Source organism: Monodelphis domestica, chromosome 8 (genome assembly GCF_027887165.1).
Source record: "Monodelphis domestica isolate mMonDom1 chromosome 8, mMonDom1.pri, whole genome shotgun sequence".
Taxonomy (NCBI): domain Eukaryota; kingdom Metazoa; phylum Chordata; class Mammalia; order Didelphimorphia; family Didelphidae; genus Monodelphis; species Monodelphis domestica.
In genome coordinates this window covers 207,158,131-207,183,188 of record NC_077234.1, presented here as the reverse complement: position 1 = coordinate 207,183,188, position 25,058 = coordinate 207,158,131, and the positions used below count along the sequence as shown (strand labels likewise).

The window sequence follows — 25,058 nt, the reverse complement described above, 5'->3', positions numbered from 1 at the left end:
CTTTATAGGTCTATGGAATTAGCCTTTTGTGAGACATGACATAATTCCTTCTACAGTTGTATCTGAGACAGATTGAAGGGTGAAACAAGACTGACTACTGGGAGAACCCACAGAATTCCCTTCAGACCATAACTTGAACATGTTAGAAAGCTATAATATCAATAAGTAGAATGCTTGTAGCAAGAAGTTAAGAAGTCAAATACAACAAATTATCCAGGAATTACTAATCATTCCATGTTGAACATTTACCAACAAAATAATGCAGGTATAGTGTTCAAGAAAACCTTCTCATTATGATATAACTTTTAATACAACTAACATTAAGGCCAAGCTTGCAAAAATAATGGGAACCTTTTTTTCATCTCCATATTCGCTTTCATTACATTCGGTTTCTATATCCAACCTAAAATTTTAACTGACATCTGTTACTTTCCACTTGGGTATGTTTTAAGAAAGAAATATTAACTTTCACCACATTAGCATGAACCTCTAAATAACACAATATAACACTAACAAAGGCATTTTTTCTTTTTCTAAAGACATGCATTATATTTTGAAAAGCAGAAACTGTCACCATCAGAGGCAGGCAAGAAGTTTTTAAAATCATCATTAGCATGACACTTACCATATTTATTGATGATACGGGTCCAATACTGTTAACGTAAATGTCAACATCAATAACTGTTGGTTTTACTGCAGAAACAAAAAAATGCAACACTTAGCATACTGTGTAGAATAGAGATATTACAATCATTCCAAACTTCCCAATGACACCCAATATATCTCATTTTGCAATCAAATATGGCTATGAAATGTGTATTATTCAATAGTAGCTAGATTGCAATCAAACCTTATATAATATGATCTTAAGAGTATGCTTAGAGAACTAAGTGTCTGCTTAGATTTCCATAACACAAATTAAGTCAAACCAGGTGATACTGGTAAATTAATTCAAGAATAAAGGAAATGAAGAAATGTAGTTATGCCAGTGTTGAGAGGAAAATAATATTACTACTTCATCTTGTGATTTAGGCTCAAGTCTGCCAAAACAATTTTATTTAATTTATCCTTGATTTAATGCCATATTTCTAGCTCAATGAGAGATATTCCAAACTAGAATGGTCCTTCTTGCCATCTGCCATGACTCTCTGTACCCAGGAAATATTTTATTAATTTTTATAGATATCCTGAAAAGGAATAAATATCATAAAATATATTCTGGATTAACATCGAATACTCAAGTCACTATTCTTCTTGACCATTCAGGAACTAAAGTCTGAAAGTAAAGTAAGAAGATTCCCTCTCCTTCCATTAATATCTTATTTTTTCTCAGTTGAGAAGGGTGAATGTAAACCCCCTCAATCAATTCACTTGGGCAGGTAATTTAAGACTGACACTTAATTAGGTCAAAACCCAAACAAAAGTTATTCTTTGATTAAATGTCTGGTACCATTCTTAATTTGTTTCCCAAGAGTCTTTTTGTCATGGTTTTTTTTTTATCTCCCTTTTCACTATTTTCTCCAACATAATTGAAAGAACTTCTAGAAGAAAATATTGTTTCTAAGTATTTCTTTCTTCCTTTATTTAATTTAAAATATTTTTCTATGGTTACAAGATTTATGTTCTATCCTTGCCCTCTCCCAACCCCCTTCCCATAGCCAAAATGCAATTCCTCTGAGTTTTACATGTGTCATTCATCAAGACCCATTTCTATACCATTAATATTTGCACTAGTATGATCATTTAAAGTCTACATCCCCAACCATATCCCCATCGACCCTTGTGATTGAGCAGTTGTTTTTCTTCTGTCTTTCTACTCTGACAGTTCTTCTTCTGACTGTAGATAGCATTCTTTCTCATAAGTCCCTCAGAATTGTCCTGGATCATTGCATTGCTGCTAGTAGAGAAGTCCATTACATTTGATTGTACCACAGTGTATCAGTCTCTGGGTAGATTGTTCTCCTGGTCCTGCTCCTTTCACATGGAATTCCTCCAGTTCATTATTCCTTTGAGCACAATGGTATTTTATCACCAATAGATACCACAATTGGTTCAGCCATTCCCCAATCAAAGGGCATCCCCTCATTTTCCAATTGTTTGCCACCACAAAGAGCGCAGCTATAAATATTCTTGTACAAGTCTTTTTCTTTATTATCTCTTTGGGGTACAAACCTAGCAGTGGTATGGCTGGATCAAAGGGCAAACAGTCTTTTAGTGCCCTTTGGGCATAGTTCCAAATTGCCTTCCAGAATGGTTGAATCAATTCACAACTCCACCAGCAATGTATTAATCTCCCAATTTTGCCACATCCCCTCCAACATTTACTACTTTCCCTTGCTGTCATGTTAGTTAGCCAATCTGCTAGGTGTGAGGTGGTACCTCAGAGTTGTTTTGATTTGCATTTCTCTGATTACAAGTATTTCTGAAGAAACTATAAAGTTTTTTAATATATTTCCATACCATTTAGCCAGGTGATATAGAAAAATAAATGGAAGGTGTCTCAGAAGTCCTCTTACCTATTCTTCAACCAGTACCTTTTCCTTATCCCTTATAATATCCCTGACAACTTATCATTGAGCCTCCAATTGAAGGCCTTCAATGATAGGGAACTCATTGTTTTTAAAGGCAATCTATTTTACTTTGGGGACAATTGTAATCATTAGGAAAGTTTTATTTTAAATCAATCAGATATCTGTCTCTTGGTAACTGCCGTTTTCTAGAAGCATTTAGGTAGCTAGTGGATATAACTTTGGCTCTAGAGGCAGAAGCTCTAAATGCAAATACAGCCTGAGATACTCATTAGCTGTGTCCCTGGAAAAGCCACTGCTCCAGTTTCTTCCATTGTAAAATATGGATACCAGTATCTACCTCTCAGGATTGTTATAAAGATTAAATTGGATGATATTTGTAAAGTGTTTAGCACAGTGTCTGGTGTATAGTAAGCTCTATATAAATGCTTATTTCTTTCTGATCTCTTCCTGCTCTACAAAGATAATATATCTAAGGTTTTTTTTTTTTTTCAAATTCTTTTAAGGCAACCATCATGATTTCACCACAACTACAAATAAACAAGTCTCTCTTCTCCAGGTTTAATATCCTTCAGTCCTTCAGATAATTTTCATACAGCATAGCTTACTACAATGGTCACTAGATAGTTTTGATAAGATATGTCTATTAGTTTAAAAAAGAGAGTAAGGTTTTGATCAGTTACATTCTTTTCCCAAATACACCTGCACGATCACTGCCTAGGTGAGAAGTTAGGAAATTTTCCCACCTGGGAGTAAAGTGGTATGTAATGAGGTATTATTGGGCTATAATTGGTGAAGGGTTGGTTTGTTTGCATTGGAAACAATGCCAGCCTTAGTTATCACAAAAAGTCAAACGCAAAAATGTTCTGAAGCCAGCTCATATCACAGAAGCAACTATTTAAACTTTCGGTGTGAGCCAATTGCACCTTGAAAATCAACATATGCTATACAATGTGGCTTATTTATTTTACAGTAATAGAGAAAATTTTAATAATTCAGATTTAAAATAAGGGTGTCAAGTACAAATTCCCCACTGTATCCTCATAGAAAGCTAGTTATTAAACATTTACTAACATCTCTGGCCAAATATGACTTATCTTCACACTTTCTAACTGGTTAGTCACTTATTGATTGGAGTCATGTCCAAAGCCTCCAGTTGATGGACCCTCACTTTGGGAACTTAGTGGTCTACAATATTCTCATAATCCTAATTACCCATCCCTGAATGCTCTCCTCATAGACAAATAGATTTGTGGTCTCATTGAAGGAGTTAATCCCTCCAATGATATAGATTGAAAACCCCTTATACCTGTCCATTTTATATTATTCTGGCCAATATCCTTCCATAATTTCACACCATGGGGTCCATACAACATTATAGAGAATTTCCTTGAAATTTAATATGCAGAGGAACCTATTAAAGCATGTAGACTGACCAATGATTATCCTTTGCCTTTGTGACATGACTAGTCCATCACTTACTTTCTTTCATGTATTTTTTGAGTACATCCATTATACCAGGTCTTCATAATTCCCTATTTCTATGTTGTTGTAACCTATTGATGCCCAACATAAACCCCTCTATTGCTTTTGGAGTTATCCACTTTCATTCTTCATAAATGTTCTATTAGGCATAAGTCCCAAGGAATGTTAAACTAAAATATATGTGGATGGGAAATTTTTCATTGGAAATTCTGAAAGCAAATGGCTTTCCAGGCTATTGGTTCAGTGAATAAACTATGACTATTTGCTACTTGTAATCCTTCCTTAAAAACAATCCAATGAAAAGATAACCTAGAGAGCATGTTTATAATTAATACATCCCAGAATTTGAATATTACAAAATAAATGAAAATGCTATTGTTCAAAACACTAAAAACTAATCATAACAAGCCTTTCATCTGAACAGAAAATCCATTTTCCACATTTTGGAATCAGTTTAAAAAGAATATGAAACTTATAATGAGTTGTTTGTTCAGGTATGTGTGTAGATACAATTTGTTCATTGAGTTTCAAAGAAATCCTGCAGTTCTTGTGTTTCATTAACATAACTAGATGCTGGAAAAAAGTTCTTACTTAGGAGGAAGCCAAGTTTTAGATTTGTTGAGATAGTGAGAGTCTAAGTAAGAACTGCTGATTGCCATCTGCAATTAAGGATTTCAACATTATTTCCTGATACAAAGAACTCTTAGCAGTTGACAGTGAATAAGAAGCAAATGTCCATCACAAAACTTTCTGCACATAAAGGGGACAAACAGTTTCCCTTAGTCTCTTTCTCCATTAAAGCAATTATTTTAAGGAAATAAAAGATCTAATGGCTGTATTAGCAATTATTTCAATAAGCCCACTACAATTTACTAAATAATTAATTGTTCACAAATGTACATCTTAATTGACTGATTTCCTCTTGCCTAGAAATGTTGAGTTGTGCAAGGACATTTCTGTCTCATATTAAAATTTGTCTCTTTCAGTAATGTTGCTTCAGCAAATGAGAATTTCAAGACCTCACTGAAAAGTGACAGAAAGATTACAAATTAAAGACTGTACCTTCACTATGATTTTGTCAGAGGATCTGACTAATGTACACATCAAAGCTGTCAGCATCTTATAAAGCATACTGACAAAGTCATATGCAACTTGTACATAGCTATGATTAAATATTTATTACCAAAGAAGCACCTCCATCACTTTTAGGCAAAGTTTTGTGAGTCACATCTGATGAATCTTGCTTCCACCCAATTCAGAAAGTATTATGATCTTTACTGGTATTTAGATCCAATTATTAGCTATCAATGAGTCAACCAACAAATTTTTGAGTACTATGCTATTATGTCCTTATAAAAGAGTCAGATCTGTTCCTATCCTATAATCTATACAATATTGTCAAGTAGAAAAGATGTTTCATCATCTATAGAATGATCAGATTAACGCTAAGGTCCCTCCTAGAATATGGAAGAAAATTCAGTGGCCATCTAACTCAATTCTTATTTCAAAAGAATTCACACTAATATACAAGATATATGGTCATGAAGCATCTGTTCCTATAAAGAAGGGAAAAGAGCCATCTCAATAGGTGTAATCATGAGGAAGTTCTGTTTGTCCTGAAGGCTATTCTATTCTGAGTAAAAGGGTCTCCTCTATAAAATTTTAGGCCAAGTGATAAATTCTGAAATTTTGTTCTATATTTCAGGACAGTTATTTCTCTCTCCTTATGTGCCACAAACTAAGATGTACTGGTCTTTTTTTTAACCAGGATTACATCCACAATGGCAATTCTCACCATCTACTAAGTTTTATAAAAATTAAAGAAAGTCAAGAATTTATCAGCTACCCTGCTTTTAGCAAAGACTTTCAGTAGGTCTCAGAGTAACTGCTGTTCCCCATCTCTATCATAAAATGCTTCAGTGTCAGATTTGTCAACTACTTGGCAAACATTCATTTCCCACCTTGTCTAGTGGTCTGTAGTATACTTATATTGTATCTTTTTCCTCATTTTTTTTAAACACTCACCTTCTGTCGTGGAATCAATACTCTGTATTGGTTCCAAGGCATAAGAGTGGTAAGGGTTAGGCAATGGGGGTCAAGTGACTTGCCGAGGGTCACACAGCTGGGAAGTGTCTGAGGCAAGATTTTAACCTAAGTTCTCCCATCTCTAGGTCTGGTTCTCAAACCACTGAGTCACCCAGCTGCCCCCTTTTTTCCCATTTTGGATCCACCATGCTTTCATACCTTCAGTTCATAGATTCTCTCACATGATAATTTCTTAGTATAGAATTCTAACTCCTTCTTTTATCTAATATATTATACATTAATATCCTTCTATTGTTTTGTTCCAGTAATGAATCACATTTCAACAAGTTTCAGTTATATCTACAAAATTGGATTTTTATCTTTAAGATCTCTTCATAGTTTTATTATTCATATCTTGTGAACATGCATGTAAACATCTTAGCCCAAGAGTTTTATCACTACCATTTTCCTTGACTAGGAAATTCTGTGAATTTCTGCTTTTGCACTGATATTTTCATTATCTATTTGGGTTTAGTGGAAACATAATAGCAGTCTTCTCCCTCCTGCTCTACTTTTAGTTTAAATCCTTAATTTATTTCCAGTCAAAATACTCAGATCTATCTTTAGTAGATCTAGGTTATATATGGACAAGAGCCTATAATCCCACTATTTTAACCTCTTTTCAGAAATTCACAACTTTATTCAAGGACTAATTTCCACACAAAGGGTATCATTATGCCCCATGTGTCAATGCTCTCTCTTATTTGTCACACCCTTGTTTGGGGTTCATTCTCTCTTCCTTGGTTAAATATCATCTTTGAGTTCAGGAACTGCTTGATCTTTTTCCTTTGTATCCCTAGAGTTTTGCAGAGTACCTAGTTAATAATAGATATGTAAAAAAAAAAACAACTTGTGTCTAATATAAAGAAAAAAGGCATAACCTTCAGCTTCCCAAATCTATGAATCTAGTTAGGGAGACCAGATACCTAACTGCACATAAACAATGAAATAAGATAAGAAGGAAGGAAGGAGGGAAAGAAACAAGCTTTTTTATGTATCTACATACCTACTATATCTTAGGAATAGAGTATAAAATAGTAAATGCTTTACATATTATTTAATCCTCTCAACAACACTAGAAGTTAACATTATTACCTTTACTTTTAAAGTTGAGGAAGCTGAAGCATACAAAAATTAAGTGATTTTATCTGAGTCACATAGTTAGCATCTAAAGTAAAATTTAACTTGGGTCTTCCTGATGTCAGATTTAGTTCTCGATTATATGAACTAGAAAACTGATTTAAAGTTGATGAACATCTCTAAAATCCATAAAAAAGAAATCTAAACAAACCAAACTCAGAAAAAATATAAAACAGGCCATGAATTAACTGCTAAAGCTTAAAAAACATGAGGTAAATAACTACCTGAACCAAAGGGACTGACAAATGAATTATAGAATAAATATAAAGTATAATTAATGCATTTGTTACAAAAGTTCATTTAAGAAATTATAGGCAAAAAGCAATCTCTAATACTTTTATGGTAAAAATGTAGCCTTGATAGATAGAGAAACAAGAAAGAGAGGGAACTGTAGACCAATCTTTTTATTGATTATTGATTCAAAAAATTTAAATAAGTTCTGTTGAAGGAAACCATAGAAATACATCAAGATATTTTCTGACTGTCATGTTGGATTCATTACAGAGATACAAGGAATAACATCAGGAAAACAATTAAAATAATTTATCATATATATATACACACACACATATATATATATAAACTTCAACTTTTCACAATATTTTAACTCATGTAGAAACTTTTGACAAAAATATAACTCATTTTAAGAAAATACCCTAAAAAGCATAGATAAGGAAGACTCCCTTGTTCTGATCAAAAGCAAAATATAGCATGAGAAATTAGTTTTGTTTGCAATGAAAATACACTAAAATCTTTATCAGAACAAATAGGAGTAAATAAAGATTTTCCTCAACTTCTTATTATTGAACATAATTTTAAAAATACTAACAAAAATAAGAGGATAAATTAGAATTCTTGGATCTGGAAAAAAGACATAAAAATCATAATTTAGGGTAAGCTAGCATGATGGTATATGTAGAACATGGTAGTAGATCAGTGATAAAATGAATTAGGATAATCAATAACTTCAACACACAGCAGGATATAAATTAAATCCTTGGAAAAGGTAAAGAATTCCCCTGTTCGATCAGTTGAATTACTAACTTAACAAAGAAAATTAGCTTAGGCTGGTAGGACCTGATTTTTTTTGGTTTTTGTTTTTCTTTCTCTAGATGTTCCCTAATCTCGATTTTAATACTGTATCCTAGAATTTCTCAAAGACTCAGAGTCAAAATCACTGGTCGTATTGGATGGTTGACTTGCTCAGGTTTTAAATTCTCTGATTCCACTCTTCTTTAAAAAAATTATTGAAATCAAGAAACAAAACAATGTTTTCTTTCTCCAACATAATCAAATTCACTTTTTCTCATAAAGGGATTTGTATTTCCTCTCCAAAATAGGTCAGGTAAATTCCCATGATTGTCAGACTACTAAGCAGGATGGTAATAAGGATAAATTCCTAGTCATGCTTAGATTCCTAAAGTCTGGTTACATTTTAGGCTAAATATTTTTTGGCACAGCCCTATCCTAATGGCAATAAAACTGAGAAGTCCTCTAACAGTTTCATTCTAGAACACTTTTGAGAAGAAGGAACATATGTATAGCCAAGAAAAATGATAATAGCTCAAATTTGCGTGGCATTTTATCATTTAAGCCTCACAACTATTTTTGAATATGATAGTACAAATATTATCTTTTATTTTTTCGTTAAAGTTCAATTACTTTTCAAAACTGTCAAGTGGGAGAACTAGGTCATGAACCAGTATCAACTGGTTCTAGTTGCTGCATTCTTCCCTATATCTGGACTAAGAGATAAATAATTTAGTTTATGTGATTATTTTAATTGCTCCTTCTTTTGCAAAGAACAATGCTATGTAAAAAATAAGTATGTAATAAATGCTTTAGTATTCATTTACTTTTTTTCATGGAAGCAAAGAATTCACTATGAACCCTATCCTATTTACTCCCTAAAACATAAATAACAATGATTTAGGGAAGAAGAGCCATTAACAAATATAAAAATATGTGCATATATATATATATATGTCTTAAACCCTTTGTAAAGTAGTATTTTATATTTTTATACAGACATCCATATATGTGTGCATAGACATATACAAATAGTTATATTTTAGATTTATCATAGAAACTCTATAATAATAATTTCTTTATAAAAATATCTTTAGTGATTTGTTATGTTATTTTAATTTATACCAGTTAATAGAGTAAGTAGGAAAGGCCAGATAATAATTTATTTCTTGAAGTTTCCATATGTAGCCTCTGAGCTGGTCAAGGTCCTGAGGAATTTCAAGAGCAAGGTAGCACAACATTATTCTTCTACAAAGGACTTCTCCTCATTCCCAATCAGTGAGTATACTCTCTCCTCTCAGACCATTTTCCATTTACTCTGTATTTTATATTTGCCTAATTATGTATATATTGTAACCTTCCTTTGAATGTAAGCTCCTTGAAGGCAGAGACTATTTTTCTGTTTTCATTCTACCCCAGGTGCTTTACACAGTGCTCAGCACACAGCAAGAGATTAATAAATGTTTCTTGATTGATTAATTATTTGGAAATAAGGTCTGGCCCTGAGGTACTTTAGGGAGTATAAATTGGATGAGGAAAAAACAGGATAGCAACTAGCTAGTAGAGGTTTCTGAGCTTTTAGTAAGAATTGAGAAGTAGTAACAGGAGAATTCAAAGCCTGCATGCCTCCAAGGCTGGTGATTCACTGTTGGTAGCACATGATGTGCTTCTACATTAATAAGAAGAATCAACATCTGGGTCTAGAGTCATTCACTTATTTTGGCTAAAACAATCACATGTACATATTTAAAGGACAACCAATCTAGTGATAACATACTCTTGCCCTATATGATTCTTCTCCCTTCAGTATAAGGAAAGGTTATCCAAGGTATCTACATTTCATTTTTGCATTTATAACTTCAGCTTCTCATTGTATCCCATCCTCGTTTCATATCCTGTATCTCAGATAAAATGATCAAATAGTGTTTGCTGCTCGTGGCCCTCACATCTTTTATCATCTCCTTCTGTCTTGGGGTCTCAATGTTAATACAAATCCTGTCTCCAATATCACCTATCATGGATAAACATAACAGAAGCATTTATGGAGAAGCTCTTACATGCTAAGGGCTGTGTTTGGTCCTTGGAACACAAATAATGAAATAATACTTAATCTCAAGTATTTTTACATTTCATATATTGGAAAGAACACTGGCCTAGGCATCAGGCAACTAAGGTTCTATCTATCCCTCTTTGTAACTTGGTTTATAATATTGGAAAAATCATTCATCCTTTTTGGACTTGTTTCTGCACATGTTGAAGATGTCATTCAATCAACTGATCAGAGAGTATTCTATTCATTAGATTTCTACTATGTGTCAAATAGTGTACCAAGCACTGGGGTGCAGGGAGAAGAAAGAAAGCCAATCTCTACTTTTGGGGAGTTTACAGTTTAATTAGTGTATGGATTGATTACTTGATTCACTCAGGATCTCACCAGTATGTGTCACTGGAGGTTCTTGAACACAGGTATTCCTGACTCCAAGGACAACTTTCCATCATTTATCAATTATTAAATTTTCTCTTCCTTAGGTTTGAACACATTAAAAAGGTCTCTTCTGGACTTCTGGTCAAGATGGCGGTGTAGAAGCAGCGAAAGTTCAGACCTCCGAAACCCTTCCTTACTGATCGCAAACAGAGTGCTCCTAGGAAATCGAAATTCAAGCTGAACAACAGGATAGACCTGGTGAACCCTCTTCCTGGACCTGGATCAAAAGGTACCACACCCCAAAAGCCAGAGCCCTAGATCACTCGGTTCTAAGGGGTAGGCAGAAGGAAGGTCCCAGGACCCATTCCCCCCAACCCAGAGTGCTGAGCCCATGGCAGCAGCGAGAACCTCAGGACTCTGAGGACTCACCTTGAAAGCAACCTAAGCCCGTCTCTGGAGCGCCCAACACAGACGGCAGAGAAACATAGAGAGAAGGGGGAAGCCTGTAGCCCCCTGGCTGGGTCCTTCCATCTGAGTCTCGAGGGAGGTCCCAGCTTTAGGGCACCAGCTGAACCCAATCCAATCAGGAGCCCTCAGAGCTACTGAAAGGACAGAAAACTCAGGGTTGGCAAAGGGGTTGCTTGGAAGAGCTTACTTTGAAAGTAACCCGGGCCAGTCTCCAGGCATTCAACACAGACTGTGGAGGAGGTTGTTTTTTTTCTTCCTTTTTTGGCTCGGGGATCATTTGGCCCACACTACCTGAACCTAATCCCATCAGGAGCCCTCAGAGCTTCTGAAAGAACAAAAACCTCAGTGCAGGTGAAGGGCTTACCTTGAAAACAACCTGGGCCAGTCTCCAGGCATTCAACACAGATTGTGGAGGAGGTTTTTTGCTTCAGGCTCATTCGGCCCAAACCAGGTGAACCTAATCCCATCAGGAGCCCTCAGAGCCCAGGCAATCCACGACCCCTCCCCCCTTAGAGAGCAGGGTCTTCTGAAAAAACAGAAACCTAGAGGTGAAGTCAAGATGGCAGCCTAGAAGGAGCATAGACCTGGCAGCCTGGCCAGAACTTTAGAGATCCTCCATATCTGCTCCAGCCGTCCAGGAAGTTTAAAACTCAGAGTAAACCCAGCCCAACTAATCTGAATTCAATCCCATCAAAAGTCTCCATAACACAGGGAAGGCCAGGCTCCCCATCCATCCTCATTGACTGCTGGACTTTAAGCCAATCAAAAGCCTCCAGAGGACAGGAAAGCTCAAACCCCCAACAACCCTCTTCCAGAGATTACACCAAGAGATCTTCTGTTAAAGCTCCAAGAGGGGAGACCGATAGAAATCCCCAAAAAACAAAAAAAATGAGAGGAACAAGACCACAGACAAATACGGGGAGTAAAGAAGGGGTAAATTTGAACAAACAACAGAAACAGAGGAAAGGAACTACAATAGACAGCTACTACTCAGCAAATGGAACAGAGGGGCAGAGATCAGCAAACGATAAACCAGAAATCCCAGCAAATTGGATACAGGCTGTGGAAGAACTCAAAACACAACTAAAAGAGGCTGAAGACAATTGGAAAAAGAACTTAAAAATTAAGATAAGTCATCTGGAAACAGAGACATTTGAACTAAAACAAGAAAATAGTGTCCTGAAAGCCAAAATCATCCATCTGGAAAATGAGGCAAAGGAGATGAAAGATGAGGCAAAGGAGATGAAAGACAAGGTAAAGAAGATGAAAGATGGTCTTCAAAGAAAATCAGACCAGAAGGAAAAAGACAACCAAAAAGCCAGAGATGAAATCCAATCTTTAAAAACCAGAGTAAAACAACTAGAATCAAGTGACCTCACAAGGCAGCAGGACACTATAAAACAAAACAAGAAGAATGAAAAAATTGAGGAAAATGTGAAGCATCTCATTCACAAAACAGAGATTTAGAAAATCATTCAAGAAGAGACAATTTAAGAATAATTGGACTACCAGAAGACCACAACAAAAGAAAAAGCCTGGACATAATACTAGAGGAAATTATCCAGGAAAACTGTCCCGAGATCCTAGAACAAGAGGGGAAAGTGGAGATTGAAAGAATCCACAGATCACCCCCTGTATTTAATCCCCAATGGACAACACCAAGAAATGTTATAGCCAAATTCAAAAACAATCAGATGAAAGAACAGATATTACAAGCTGCCAAGAAGAAGCCATTCAGAAACCATGGAAACATGGTGAGGATAACACAGGATCTGTCTGCATCCACACTGAAGGACCGAAAGGCATGGAATACGATACTCCATGCAAGCAAGGGAACTAGGCCTACAGCCAAGAATAAAATACCCATCAAAACTGACTATATTCTTACAGGGGAAAGTATGGTCATTTAACACAACAGAAGAGTTCCAAGCATTCATAAATAAAAGACCAGACCTGAACAGAAAATTTGAAAGTCCAACCACAGAACTCAAGAGAATCATCAAAAGGTAATTAAAAAAGAGGGGAAACAACAACAACAACAACAACAAATTTTGAAGAGACTCAATAAGTTAAAATGATATGTATCCCTATAAGAAAAGAGGTCATTGGCAACTCTTAAAAACTGTTGCTATCACCTGAGCAGCTAGAAGAACTACACTCAGAGGGAACAGTGACAAACTGTATAGGATGAAAGGACAAGACATAAATAGGCATATAGATATACCCATGCATAAATACATATACATGTGTATGTATATATATATAAATATATATATATATATATACATGACTAAAGCTAAAAAAGAAAAGAGGTTATGACTAAAAGAAATGGGAAAAGAAACAAATGGGGGTAAATTTATATGTCACAAAGAAGCTCATGGCAAAAGGGGGGAGAACATCGATATACTGGAAGGGTAAAGAGGTTGGAGATAGGAAATACTCAACTCTTATGTACTTTGAAACTGACCCAAAGAGGGAAGAACAATCCAATCCATTGGGGAAGAGAATTGATTTGCGCCCTATAGGGGAGTAGAAGGGTAACAAATGGACTGGTGGGGAGGAAAGCAGTACAAGGGAGGGAGAAGTTAGGGGGGAAATTTTAAAAAGACTACAGGGGAAAATAAGGGAGGGAATCAGAAGGGAGGGGGGTAGAAATGGAAATACAAGGGGGACTGATTTAAAGTAAATCACTGGAGTAAAAGGTAGAGTTGAAGAAGAAAGGTTAGAATTAGGGAAGGATATCAAAATGCCAGGGAGTCCACAAGTGACAGTCATAACTTTGAACGTGAATGGGATGAACTCACCCATAAAACGTAGATGAATAGCATAATGGATTAGAATCCAAAACCCTACCATATGTTGTCTTCAAGAAACACACATGAGGCGGGAAGACACTCACAAGGTCAGAATAAAAGGATGGAGTAAGACCTTCTGTGCCTCAATTGACAGAAAGAAGGCAGGAGTGGCAATCATGATATCTGATAAAGCCAAAGCAAAAATAGATCTGATCAAAAGGGATAGGGAAGGTAATTATATTTTGTTAAAAGGGACTTTAGATAATGAGGAAATATCACTAATCAACATGTATGCACCAAATAATATAGCACCCAAATTTCTAATGGAGAAACTAGGAGAATTGAAGGAAGAAATAGACAGTAAAACAATATTAGTGGGAGACTTGAACCAATCATTATCAAATTTAGATAAATAAAATAAAAAAATAAATAAGAAAGAGGTAAAAGAAGTGAATGAAATCTTAGAAAAATTAGAATTAATAGACATATGGAGAAAAATAAATAGGGATAAAAAGGAATACACCTTCTTCTCAGCACCACACGGCACATTCACAAAGATTGACCATACATTAGGTCACAGAAACATGGCACACAAATGCAGAAAAGCAGAAATAAAAAATGCAGCCTTTTCAGATCACAAGGCAATAAAAATAATAATCAGTAATGGTACATGGAAAACCAAATCAAAAACCAATTGGAAATTAAACAATATGATACTCCAAAATCGTTTAGTTAGAGAAGAAATCATAGAAACAATTAATAATTTCATCGAGGAAAATGACAATGGCGAGACATCCTTTCAAACCTTTTGGGATGCAGACAAAGTGGTAATCAGAGGTAAATTCATATCCCTGAGTGCATATATTAACAAACTAGGGAGAGCAGAGATCAATCAATTGGAAATGCAAATAAAAAAACTTGAAAGCGACCAAATTAAAAACCCCCAACAGAAAACCAAACTAGAAATCCTAAAAATTAAGGAAGAAATTAATAAAATCGAAAGTGATAGAACTATTGATTTAATAAATAAGACAAGAAGCTGGTACTTTGAAAAAACAAACAAAATAGACAAAGTACTGGTCAATCTAATTAAAAAAGGAAGGAAGAAAAGCAAATTAACAGCATCAAAGATGAAAAGATGTTCATCACCTCCGATGAAGAGGAAATTAAGGCAATCATTAAAAATTACTTTGCCCAATTATATGGCAATAAATACACCAATTTAGGTGATATGGATGAATATATATAAAAATACAAACTGCCTAGACTAACAGAAGAAGAAATAGAATTCTTAAATCATCCCATATCAGAAAATGAAATCCAACAGGTCATCAAAGAACTTCCTAAGAAAAAATCCCCAAGGCCTGATGGATTCACCAGTGAATTCTATCAAACATTCAGAGAACAGTTAATCCCAATACTATATAAACTATTTGACATAATAAGCAAAGAGGGAGTTCTACCAAACTCATTTCATGACACAAACATGGTACTGATTCTAAAACCAGGCAGGTCAAAAACAGAGAAAGAAAACTATAGACCAATCTCCCTAATGAATATAGATGCAAAAATCTTAAATAGGATACTAGCAAAAAGACTCCAGCAAGTGATCAGAAGGGTCATCCACCATGATCAAGTAGAATTTATACCAGGGATGCAGGGCTGGTTCAATATTAGGAAAACCATCCACATAATTGACCATATCAACAAGCAAACCAACAAGAACCACATGATTATCTCAATAGATGCAGAAAAAGCCTTTGATAAAATACAACACTCATTCCTATTAAAAACACTAGAAAGCATAGGAATAGAAGGGTCCTTCCTAAAAATAATAAACAGTATATATCTAAACCATCAGCTAATATCATCTGCAATGGGTATAAACTAGATGCATTCCCAATAAGATCAGGAGTGAAACAAGGATGCCCATTATCACCTCTACTATTTGACATTGTACTAGAAACACTAGCAGTAGCAATTAGAGAAGAAAAAGAAATTGAAGGCATCAAAATAGGCAAGGAGGAGACCAAGTTATCACTCTTTGCAGATGATATGATGGTCTACTTAAAGAATCATAGAGATTCAACCAAAAAGCTAAATGAAATAATCAACAACTTTAGCAAAGTTGCAGGATACAAAATAAAGCCACATAAGTCATCAGCATTTCTATATATCTCCAACACAGCTCAGCAGCAAAAACTAGAAAGAGAAATCCTATTCAAAATCACCTTAGACAAAATAAAATACCTAGGAATCTATCTCCCGAGACAAACACAGGAACTATATGAACACAACTACAAAACACTCGCCACACAACTAAATTTAAACTTGAGCAATTGGAAAAACATTAACTGCTCGTGGATAGGACGAGCCAATATAATAAAAATGACCATTCTACCCAAACTTATTTATCTATTTAGTGCCATACCCATGGAACTCTCAAAATATTTCTTTACTGATTTAGAAAAAACCATAACAAAGTTCATTTGGAATAACAAAAGATCAAGGATATTCAGGGAAATAATGAAAAAAAAAACACAAATGAGGGGGGTCTTGCAGTTCCAGACCTCAAACTATATTACAAAGCAGCAGTCATCAAAACAATTTGGTACTGGCTAAGAGACAGAAAGGAGGATTAGTGGAATAGACTGGGGGCAAGCAACCTCAGCAAGACAGTATACAATAAACCCAAAGACCCAAGCTTTTGGGACAAAAATCCACTAATCGATAAAAACTGCTGGGAAAATTGGAAGACAGTGTGGGAGAGATTAGGAATTGATCAACGCCTCACACCCTACACCAAGATAAATTCAAAATGGGTGAATGACTTAAACATAAAGAAGGAAACCATAAGTAAATTGGGTAAACACAGAATAGTATACATGTCAGACCTTTGGGAGGGAAAGACTTTAAAACCAAGCAAGACATAGAAAGAATCACAAAATGTAAAATAAATAATTTTGACTACATCAAATTAAAAAGCTTTGTACAAACAAAGCCAATGTAACTAAAATCGGAAGGAAAACAACAAATTGGGAAAAAATCTTCATAAAAACCTCTGACAAAGGTTTAATTACTCAAATTTATAAAGAGCTAAATCAATTGTATAAAAAATCAAGCCATTCTCCAATTGATAAATGGACAAGGGATATGGATAGGCAGTTTTCAGATAAAGAAATCAAAACTATTAATAAGCACATGAAGTTTTCTAAATCTCTTATAATCAGAGAGATGCAAATCAAAACAACTCTGAGGTATCACCTCACACCTAGCAGATTGGCTAACATGATAGCAAAGGAAAGTAATGAATGCTGGAGGGGATGTGGCAAAGTAGGAACATTAATTCATTGCTGGTGGAGTTGTGAACTGATCCAACCATTCTGGAAGGCAATTTGGAACTATGCCCAAAGGGCGATAAAAGATTGTCTACCCTTTGATCCAGCCATAGCACTGCTGGGTCTGTACCCCAAAGAGATAATGGAGAAAAAGTCTTGTACAAGAATATTCATAGCTGCGCTCTTTGTGGTGGCCAAAAATTGGAAAACGAGGGAATGCCCTTCAATTGGGGAATGGCTGAACAAATTGTGGTATATGTTGGTGATGGAATACTATTGTGCAAAAAGGAATAATTAAGTGGAGGAATTCCATGGAGACTGGAACGACCTCCAGGAAGTGATGCAGAGCGAGAGGAGCAGAATCAGGAGAACATTGTACACAGTGACTAATACACTGTGGTATAATCGAATGTAATGGACTTCTCCATTAGTGGCAGCGTAATGTCCCTGAACAATCTGCAGGGATCTAGGAAAAAAAACACTATTCATAAGCAGAGGACAAACTGTGGGAGTAGAAACACCGAGGAAAAGCAACTGCCTGACTACAGTGGTTGAGGGGACATGACAGAGGAGAGACTCTAAAGGAACACTCTAATGCAAATATTAACAACATGGCAATGGGTTCAAATCAAGAACACATGTGATACCCAGTGGAATCACGCGTCGGCTACGGGGGTTGGGGGAGGAAAAGAAAATTATCTTTGTCGTTAATGAATAATGCTTGGAAATGATCAAATAAAATATTTTAAAAATTAAAAAAATAAGCAAGGAAAAAAACAAAATGTCTCTTCTTATTTTACTCAGTATTCTTTCTCTTCCCAGACTCTTAGATTTCATCTTTATGATTTTTTTCTCAATCCTGTTTTATTTAGTATCACCATAGTATATTCAGTCAAGTGTTAATCATTCAATAACAATTAACCACTATCACATCAATATTATTATCAATATCTCAATATATGAGACTTTCAAATATGTCCTCAAAGTGATAGTACAAATTTAAATAATCTCCTTGAAAGGGATTTAAAGTTAAGAACGTCCTAACTGAAATGAAATGCCTGGGGAATTATACACATACTCAAGAACTTCTTCCCAAGTGCAACCAAATTCATATCAGGATGTTTCCCAATATCATTCCAGGCAATAAAACCATGACCACCTCAAATCATGGAGGCTTACAATCACTTCATTCTTGTTGTGTAAAAGGGTAAAATTTCCTTGCTGAGTCAAAATTTGTCCACCTCACTATCTACCTACAACAACTACTAACCACTTTTATCACTCCTTAAATATACCTGTATAAAATCTTTCAACAACAATAATAATGGTTTAATCCAGCCCACCTAATGACTAGCTCATTTGCTGTAATTAGAAATATATATATATATATATACATATATATATATATATATAGATAGAGAGAGAGAGAGAGAGAGAGAGAGAGAGAGAGAGAGAGAGAGAGAGAGAGAGAGAGAGAGAGAGAGAGAGAGCTACAAGCTTCAACTAGTTACGCTAAGGCATAGTACTGATTATTATGATGAACTTCTTTCTGACAGGTATTCTACCTTTCTGGCTTCAGTTCCCTCTACTGGGAAATAGGGATAATTTTGTTTGCATTGTCTATATGACAGAGTTGTGTGTGTCAAAAGAAATGTTTGTAAAGGGTTTTACAGACTTTAGGGTCTTATAGAATGACAAATATTATTGCTGTTTCTGTGAATAAGAGAGAAAGGTAGTTTTAATCAGAAGGTTAGAGCAATGGAAATATTTTTTTCAGTTTTTGATGTGTTTAATTTTTCTTTTTAATTATTTAAAATATTTTTCCATGGTTACATTATTCATAATTCCCCCCTCCTCCCAGAGCTGAGAGAAGTTCCACTGGGTTATACATATGTTGTATCATTCTTCAAAACCTAATATCCATATTATTTATATTTGCAATAGAATGATCTTTTAACATCAAAACCCTAATCATATCAATATTAAACTACATGATCAATCACATGTTTTTCTTCTATGTTTCTATTCCCACAGTTCTTTCTCTGGATGTGGATAGCAGTCTTTCTCATAAGTTCCTCTGGACTGTTCTGGGTCATTGAATTGCTGCTAGTAGCAAAGTCAGTTACATTAGGTTGTGCCACAGTGTATCAGTTGCTATGTATAATGTTCTTCTGGTTCTACTTCTTTCACTCTGCATCAATTCCTGGAAGTCTTTCCAGTTCACATGGAATTCCTACAGTTCATTATTCCGTTCAACACAATAATATTCCATCACCATCAGATACCACAATTTGTTCAGCCATTCCTCAATCGATGGACACCCCTTATTTTAATGGAAATAATTTTTGACATAGTTATAATTAAAGAAAAGCAAGGATAATGAAAACTATCTTTAATGATTCCATTATAGAATCATAAATTTATCACTGGAAAGGATCAGAGTCCACCTAGTTTAGCTCTGTTCCCAACTTTATAAAGAAATAGAGTCACGAAGAAGTTAAATGACTTGACCAAGTTTAAACACACATTAAGTACCAAAGCAGAATTCAAAGCCTGCTTCTGTAACAGAAAACATCATGCTTTTTCCAATATACCATATTGCCTTGAAATAAACATTTATATATAAGAGTAGATACTACCACAGAAGATTGTAAGAAAGCAGCCATTTCATATGGCATGTTCAAATATGAGAAAGTTCCCACAAATAGAGTATAATTCTTTGAGTACCAAGAAGGCTCCTTACTACAAATATTTTTCCCACTGTTTGATAAAATTTCATTATAGGGTATGAATTTCCTAGGCAAAGCATGTCATATGAACTCAGTAAACATTTATCATCACCTACTATGTTTAAGGCAATGTACTTGGTACTAAGGATCCAGAAATAAAAGGGGAAAAAACTATTCCTTCATAAAAGAAGCTCACGTTTTAGTAGATGCTAAACATTATTCTCTCAAGGCTTTTTTTTAAATAAAAATTCAAATACTTCTTGAGTAGTAGAACAAGAAATCATTAACCACATTACTAGGAATCAATTTATCAGGTACTTTTCTCTGGGAGAAAAGAAACAAGAAGTGAGCTGGAAGGCATGTGGAAAGCTCCAAACCAGACATGCCCTATATCTCCATTTTCCCTAGAGACATGTACATATGTGGAAAAATTTATATCTTGTTAGTTTAGTTGAACTAATGATCCATAATCACAGGATTCATCCCCAAGTGAGACAATTAGCTTTGCTTTGTTCCATGTCCATAGGCTGTGTTCTTAATCCTCTTCTTCCCCACAAAAAGATTTGTCCCCCCAACTGGCCTAGACATTTTTTCAAATATGTTTTGATTCCAATGGGAATACTTGGTGGTACACTAGATGAGATAATGTGTAAGGAGACACAAAAAAAGTAAAACTTTTATCATTTTATCTTGGTAAAAAAAGGATCAAAATTATGTAGAAAGATGATAATTGATAACAGAGTGAAGGCAGAACTTCCTTTTTCTTCTGTTTTTCTCATCCTAGGACAATGATTTTTGATTTGGAAAATATATACCCAAAACAGTTTATAATAGGTAGCTGAAAGCTCATATAAAAAAAGAACAACTAAGTCACCAGACCCAAGTCATATCCTAGATGATGGATCACATCCTAGAATACTAAAATAACTGATTGAATCCCTTCCAATAATCTTTGAAAGAATTTCAATGGCATGATCACAGAGTGTTTATATTATCATGATTAAAAAAACAAGAGAATAGAGCCTGCAAACTAGAGAACACTGATATTTGATTTAAATTCCTGAGAAACATCTCTAAGTCATTATATGTAATTAAATGATGCATGAAAAATAAAGGAACAGTTCATGGATATTTTCAAGGAAAGAATGGCAACAAGCCATAGTGGCTTTATTAGAGTTAGGTGTGTCATAAGTGCACTCATTATTAGAATGTGTATTAGGCTAATCCCCTTCTCTTCCTACCTGACAACTCTTCAAATATTTAGTTTGAGTTATATATCTCCTAAAGCTTCCCCCCCCCAATTCCATATCTAGCTTCTTCAACAGATCTTAAGAGGTCATGAATTCCTTTATCATACATTTTTTTCTGTGTATTCCTTCCAATTTGTCCCCTTAAAAATGTGGTACCCAGAATTAGACATGAAAAATGTGGTCTCATTAAAATAGTTAAATTCTAGAACACATAGCTTCTCTCTTCTTTAATGTACTCTTCTCCTGCCCTGTCAATGCATAATATTATCAGAAAGTCAGAGACCTATGATTGTGTTCTGCTCCCAATAGCTTCCTGATTTGTTTTTCTGAATCCACTCATTCCTCTTTCTAATCCATCCACCATGTACCTGATATATTAATGTACCTAAAAGACTTGTCTGACAATGTTACGCCATTCCTCAAGAAAATTCAGTTCCTCTCTATTATTTCAAAGTTAAGATAAAAACTTTTTGATTTGGCATTTAAGATCTTCATAATCTGACTTCAGCCTTTACATCCAGAATGCTTACATATTCCTTACCCTGAATCAATCTATGTTGCAACCAAAATGTTCTATTTGCTCGTACATGAAAATTTCTCTCTCTCTCTCTCTCTCTCTCTCTCTCTCTCTCTCTCTCTCTCTCTCTCTCTCTCTCTCTCTCTCTCTCTCTCTCTCTCTCTCTCTCTCTCTCTCTCTCTTTCTCTCTCTCTCTCTCCTCACCCTCACATTTCAACTAAATTTCATCTCCTTCAAAGGATTTTCACCATTCCTTAGACATTGGAGTTTCTCCAATTTTCATTTTTATAAAGATTTTGCTTACAGCTGTGTATTTACTTATCTATTAACATATTGCATCTCCCAGGAAAAATAAAGTTCCTTGGAGACTGTCTTGTTTTGATCTTCATACCCTAACTGCCTAATACATTAGAATATCTTGATTTATCATCTTAATGTAATTAATGGCTATTATGCCCAAAACGTAGGGATACAGTATCTGATTCTTCCATAATATTCTCTTTCCAATGCGAAATTTCTCTGGAAACTATTTTTGTAGTACATTCCTAATTCCAGAGACCAGAGAAGCTGTAAAAGTTCCTTTGCCCTGTATATAAAGATTATTCATTAAACCAGTGGAGGAAGTCTCTGCATTAGCATTCCCCAAGTGTTTTGTGTGTGTGTGTGTTTTAACTGTATCTGCCTTTCTTATCCCTGTAGTAATGGAAACAGAAGTTCTGACCTGCTTTTTTTCCCACCTGGGCCAATTGGTCTCTCCTTAGAAAGTCTGGTGGTCCCTCTGATACAAGGGCCTCATAATATTGATGCCACCTGATTCACTTTAGATATACTGTAGCACAGAATTCCTTAAATGAAACAATTCAACATCCTTAGCCTTCACAATTACAAAGATTATAGTTGTGGCCCATCACATCTAGCTGATATTTTCATTTATAAATTTTCTGTTAGGTAGCTCAAAGCTCAAATGTATTAACTGTAGTTGCACATACTAAAAAACATGAAATCAGGACAGCTAGGTGAAGGACCACAACATTGCTTCAGGTCATTATAATTTTAGGGGTTTTTTTCCACTTCATTGACATACCTAGCTGAGAGTATATTAAAATTTCTAAGGTAATTTTCTGGAACAAAGTAAAGAAATTGAGTTTCAGTATTAGTAAGTTGAAATAAAACACTCAGGATACTCTGCTGATTCATAATCTGATTAGATCTAAAAACGTTACCAGCCTTCTCTTATTATAGAGAAGTTTTCTAGCCACTGTATCTTAGGATATATAAAGTGAGTAACCAGTTGATACAACTAGAGATGTCATCTAAATCCCAGAAGCGCTTAGCAAAGGGAAGCTCTTCAACCTTTTGGGCAATGGAACAATGACCAGTAGTAACAATGATTCTAACAGAGCTTCACATAACAATGACCACAGGACCAGTCACTATACCATGGATGAAAATGACATTAATAGAAAATATTGTTGGTCCTGCCACAGTAGGTGAGCTGTCTGCTCATATGCCCCCCAGTGCACATCCTTTAGCTATGTCTGTTCTTTCCATGAATGGATTGTGTATTTGTTGAACATTATCATGTTTTATAGATGGTATGAGGGTATAAAATACCCTAAAGAGAAAACTACAAATTAATTAAAACAATAATTTCAGCAAATGTGCAGGTTACAAAGTACACACAAATCATTAGGTTCCCTATGTAATACCAATAAAATCAGCAGGAAGAGATACAAAGAGAAATTCAATTTAAAATTTCTACATTATATATAAAATACTTGGAAGTCTATCTTTGAAGATACCTTTGTTAAGAAACAAGTGCATATATAAGTATAAATAGAATAAATAGAAATAGAATAAATGCCAATAGACATAAAGTAGCTAAATGCAAGGTAGTTTGAGATAGAGACTACTAATGGAAAAGAAGGAGCAAGAAAAGTTTTTTGTAGAAATTGGGTGCTCTAAGGTTGACAGGGATTCTATGAGATGATAAAGAGGTCCATTTCAGTCAGTCCAAAAGCCTTTTAAAGACAGGAAATAGAGATAATAAGCAGGTTCTATTACAAATATCAACTAAATCCCAGACACTAGTTATAAAGAGAAGCTCTGCAACCATATGGTCAGTGGAACAAAGACTAGTAGTGACTCCAAAACCCACAGAACATTACATAGAAATGTCCATGAGAAAAGGAGAATAGCACCTAGCTGTGTAAGAACAATAAGAATACCAGTTTATATGGATCTCAAAGGAGGAGGAAGGGATTAGGACAGTAGCAAGTCACTGGATTTTGTTGAATAGAGTGTGACATGTCTTGTCTGAGATTAAGGAAAATAAACTTGGTAGCAATATGGAGAGAGAATTGAGAATGGGGGCCAAACTTTGTGCCAGCCAGAACCAAGACCATAATTGTACAAGAAGAGAGAAGTGGTCAGATATGAAAGATACAAATAGAGAAATGATGAGATTTATCAATTCATTGACTAAATGGAGTAATGAAGAATGAAGATGTTAGGATACTGCCAATGTTATAAAAATGGGAGACTGGAAGAATTGTTGTGCTTTATGGAGAAATTTGAAAGATGGCTATAGGTGATTTAGAGATAATGAGATGTCTTTAGGAGAACTAGTCTGAAATGGCCAGCAAATAGTAATGTTGGATTAAAATTCAGAGAAGATTGATGTCAGATACATAGACACATGAGTCGTCAACATAAATATGATATATAAAACCATGAGAGCAGATAAAATTATCAAGACAAAAAGTAGAGAGAAAAGAGTAGAATACCTGGGTTGGGGTCTTTGCTTAAATTCAGAGTTTAGGTACATCATAGCAAAAATAGGTAGGAGGAAAATCCCGAAGAGAGTAATGTCACAAAAATCCAAAATGGAGATAATATCCAGAAGTTGAGGGTGTTCAACCATTTCAGAGGTAGTAGTTTGTCAAATAAGGATAAAGACTGAAAAGGACCGCTAGATTTTACAATTTAGAGATCTTTTCTAACTCCAAAGATGAATTTTCAAGTGAATAATAAAGCCACAAATAGATTGCAGTGGGTCAAGTGGTAAGTGCAAGGAGATAAAAACAAAACATGTAAGCATTGTTTTATTTTTCCCTAAGTTATTTGGCTGAGAAAAGGAAGGATATAGGTTGAGAGCTTGGGGAAGTGTCAGGATCCAGTGAAGGGTTTGTGTGTGTGTGTGTGTGTGTGTGTGTGTGTGTGTGTGTGTGTGTGTGTGTGTGTGTGTGACAGGAGATTTTCAAATATGT

At 35.0% G+C, this 25,058-nt stretch overlaps 1 protein-coding gene across 2 annotated transcripts in view; it reads right to left on the bottom strand.

Annotated features, from left to right (window-relative positions):
- GABRG3 (gamma-aminobutyric acid type A receptor subunit gamma3) overlaps positions 1-25,058 on the bottom strand; it is a 926,944-nt gene that overhangs the window by 872,574 nt on the left and 29,312 nt on the right. For both annotated transcript variants that reach the window (XM_056807076.1, XM_056807075.1), the window contains one exon: positions 626-693. In XM_056807076.1, the coding sequence (XP_056663054.1) occupies positions 626-693 (68 nt within the window). The remainder of the gene's footprint in view (positions 1-625; positions 694-25,058) is intronic.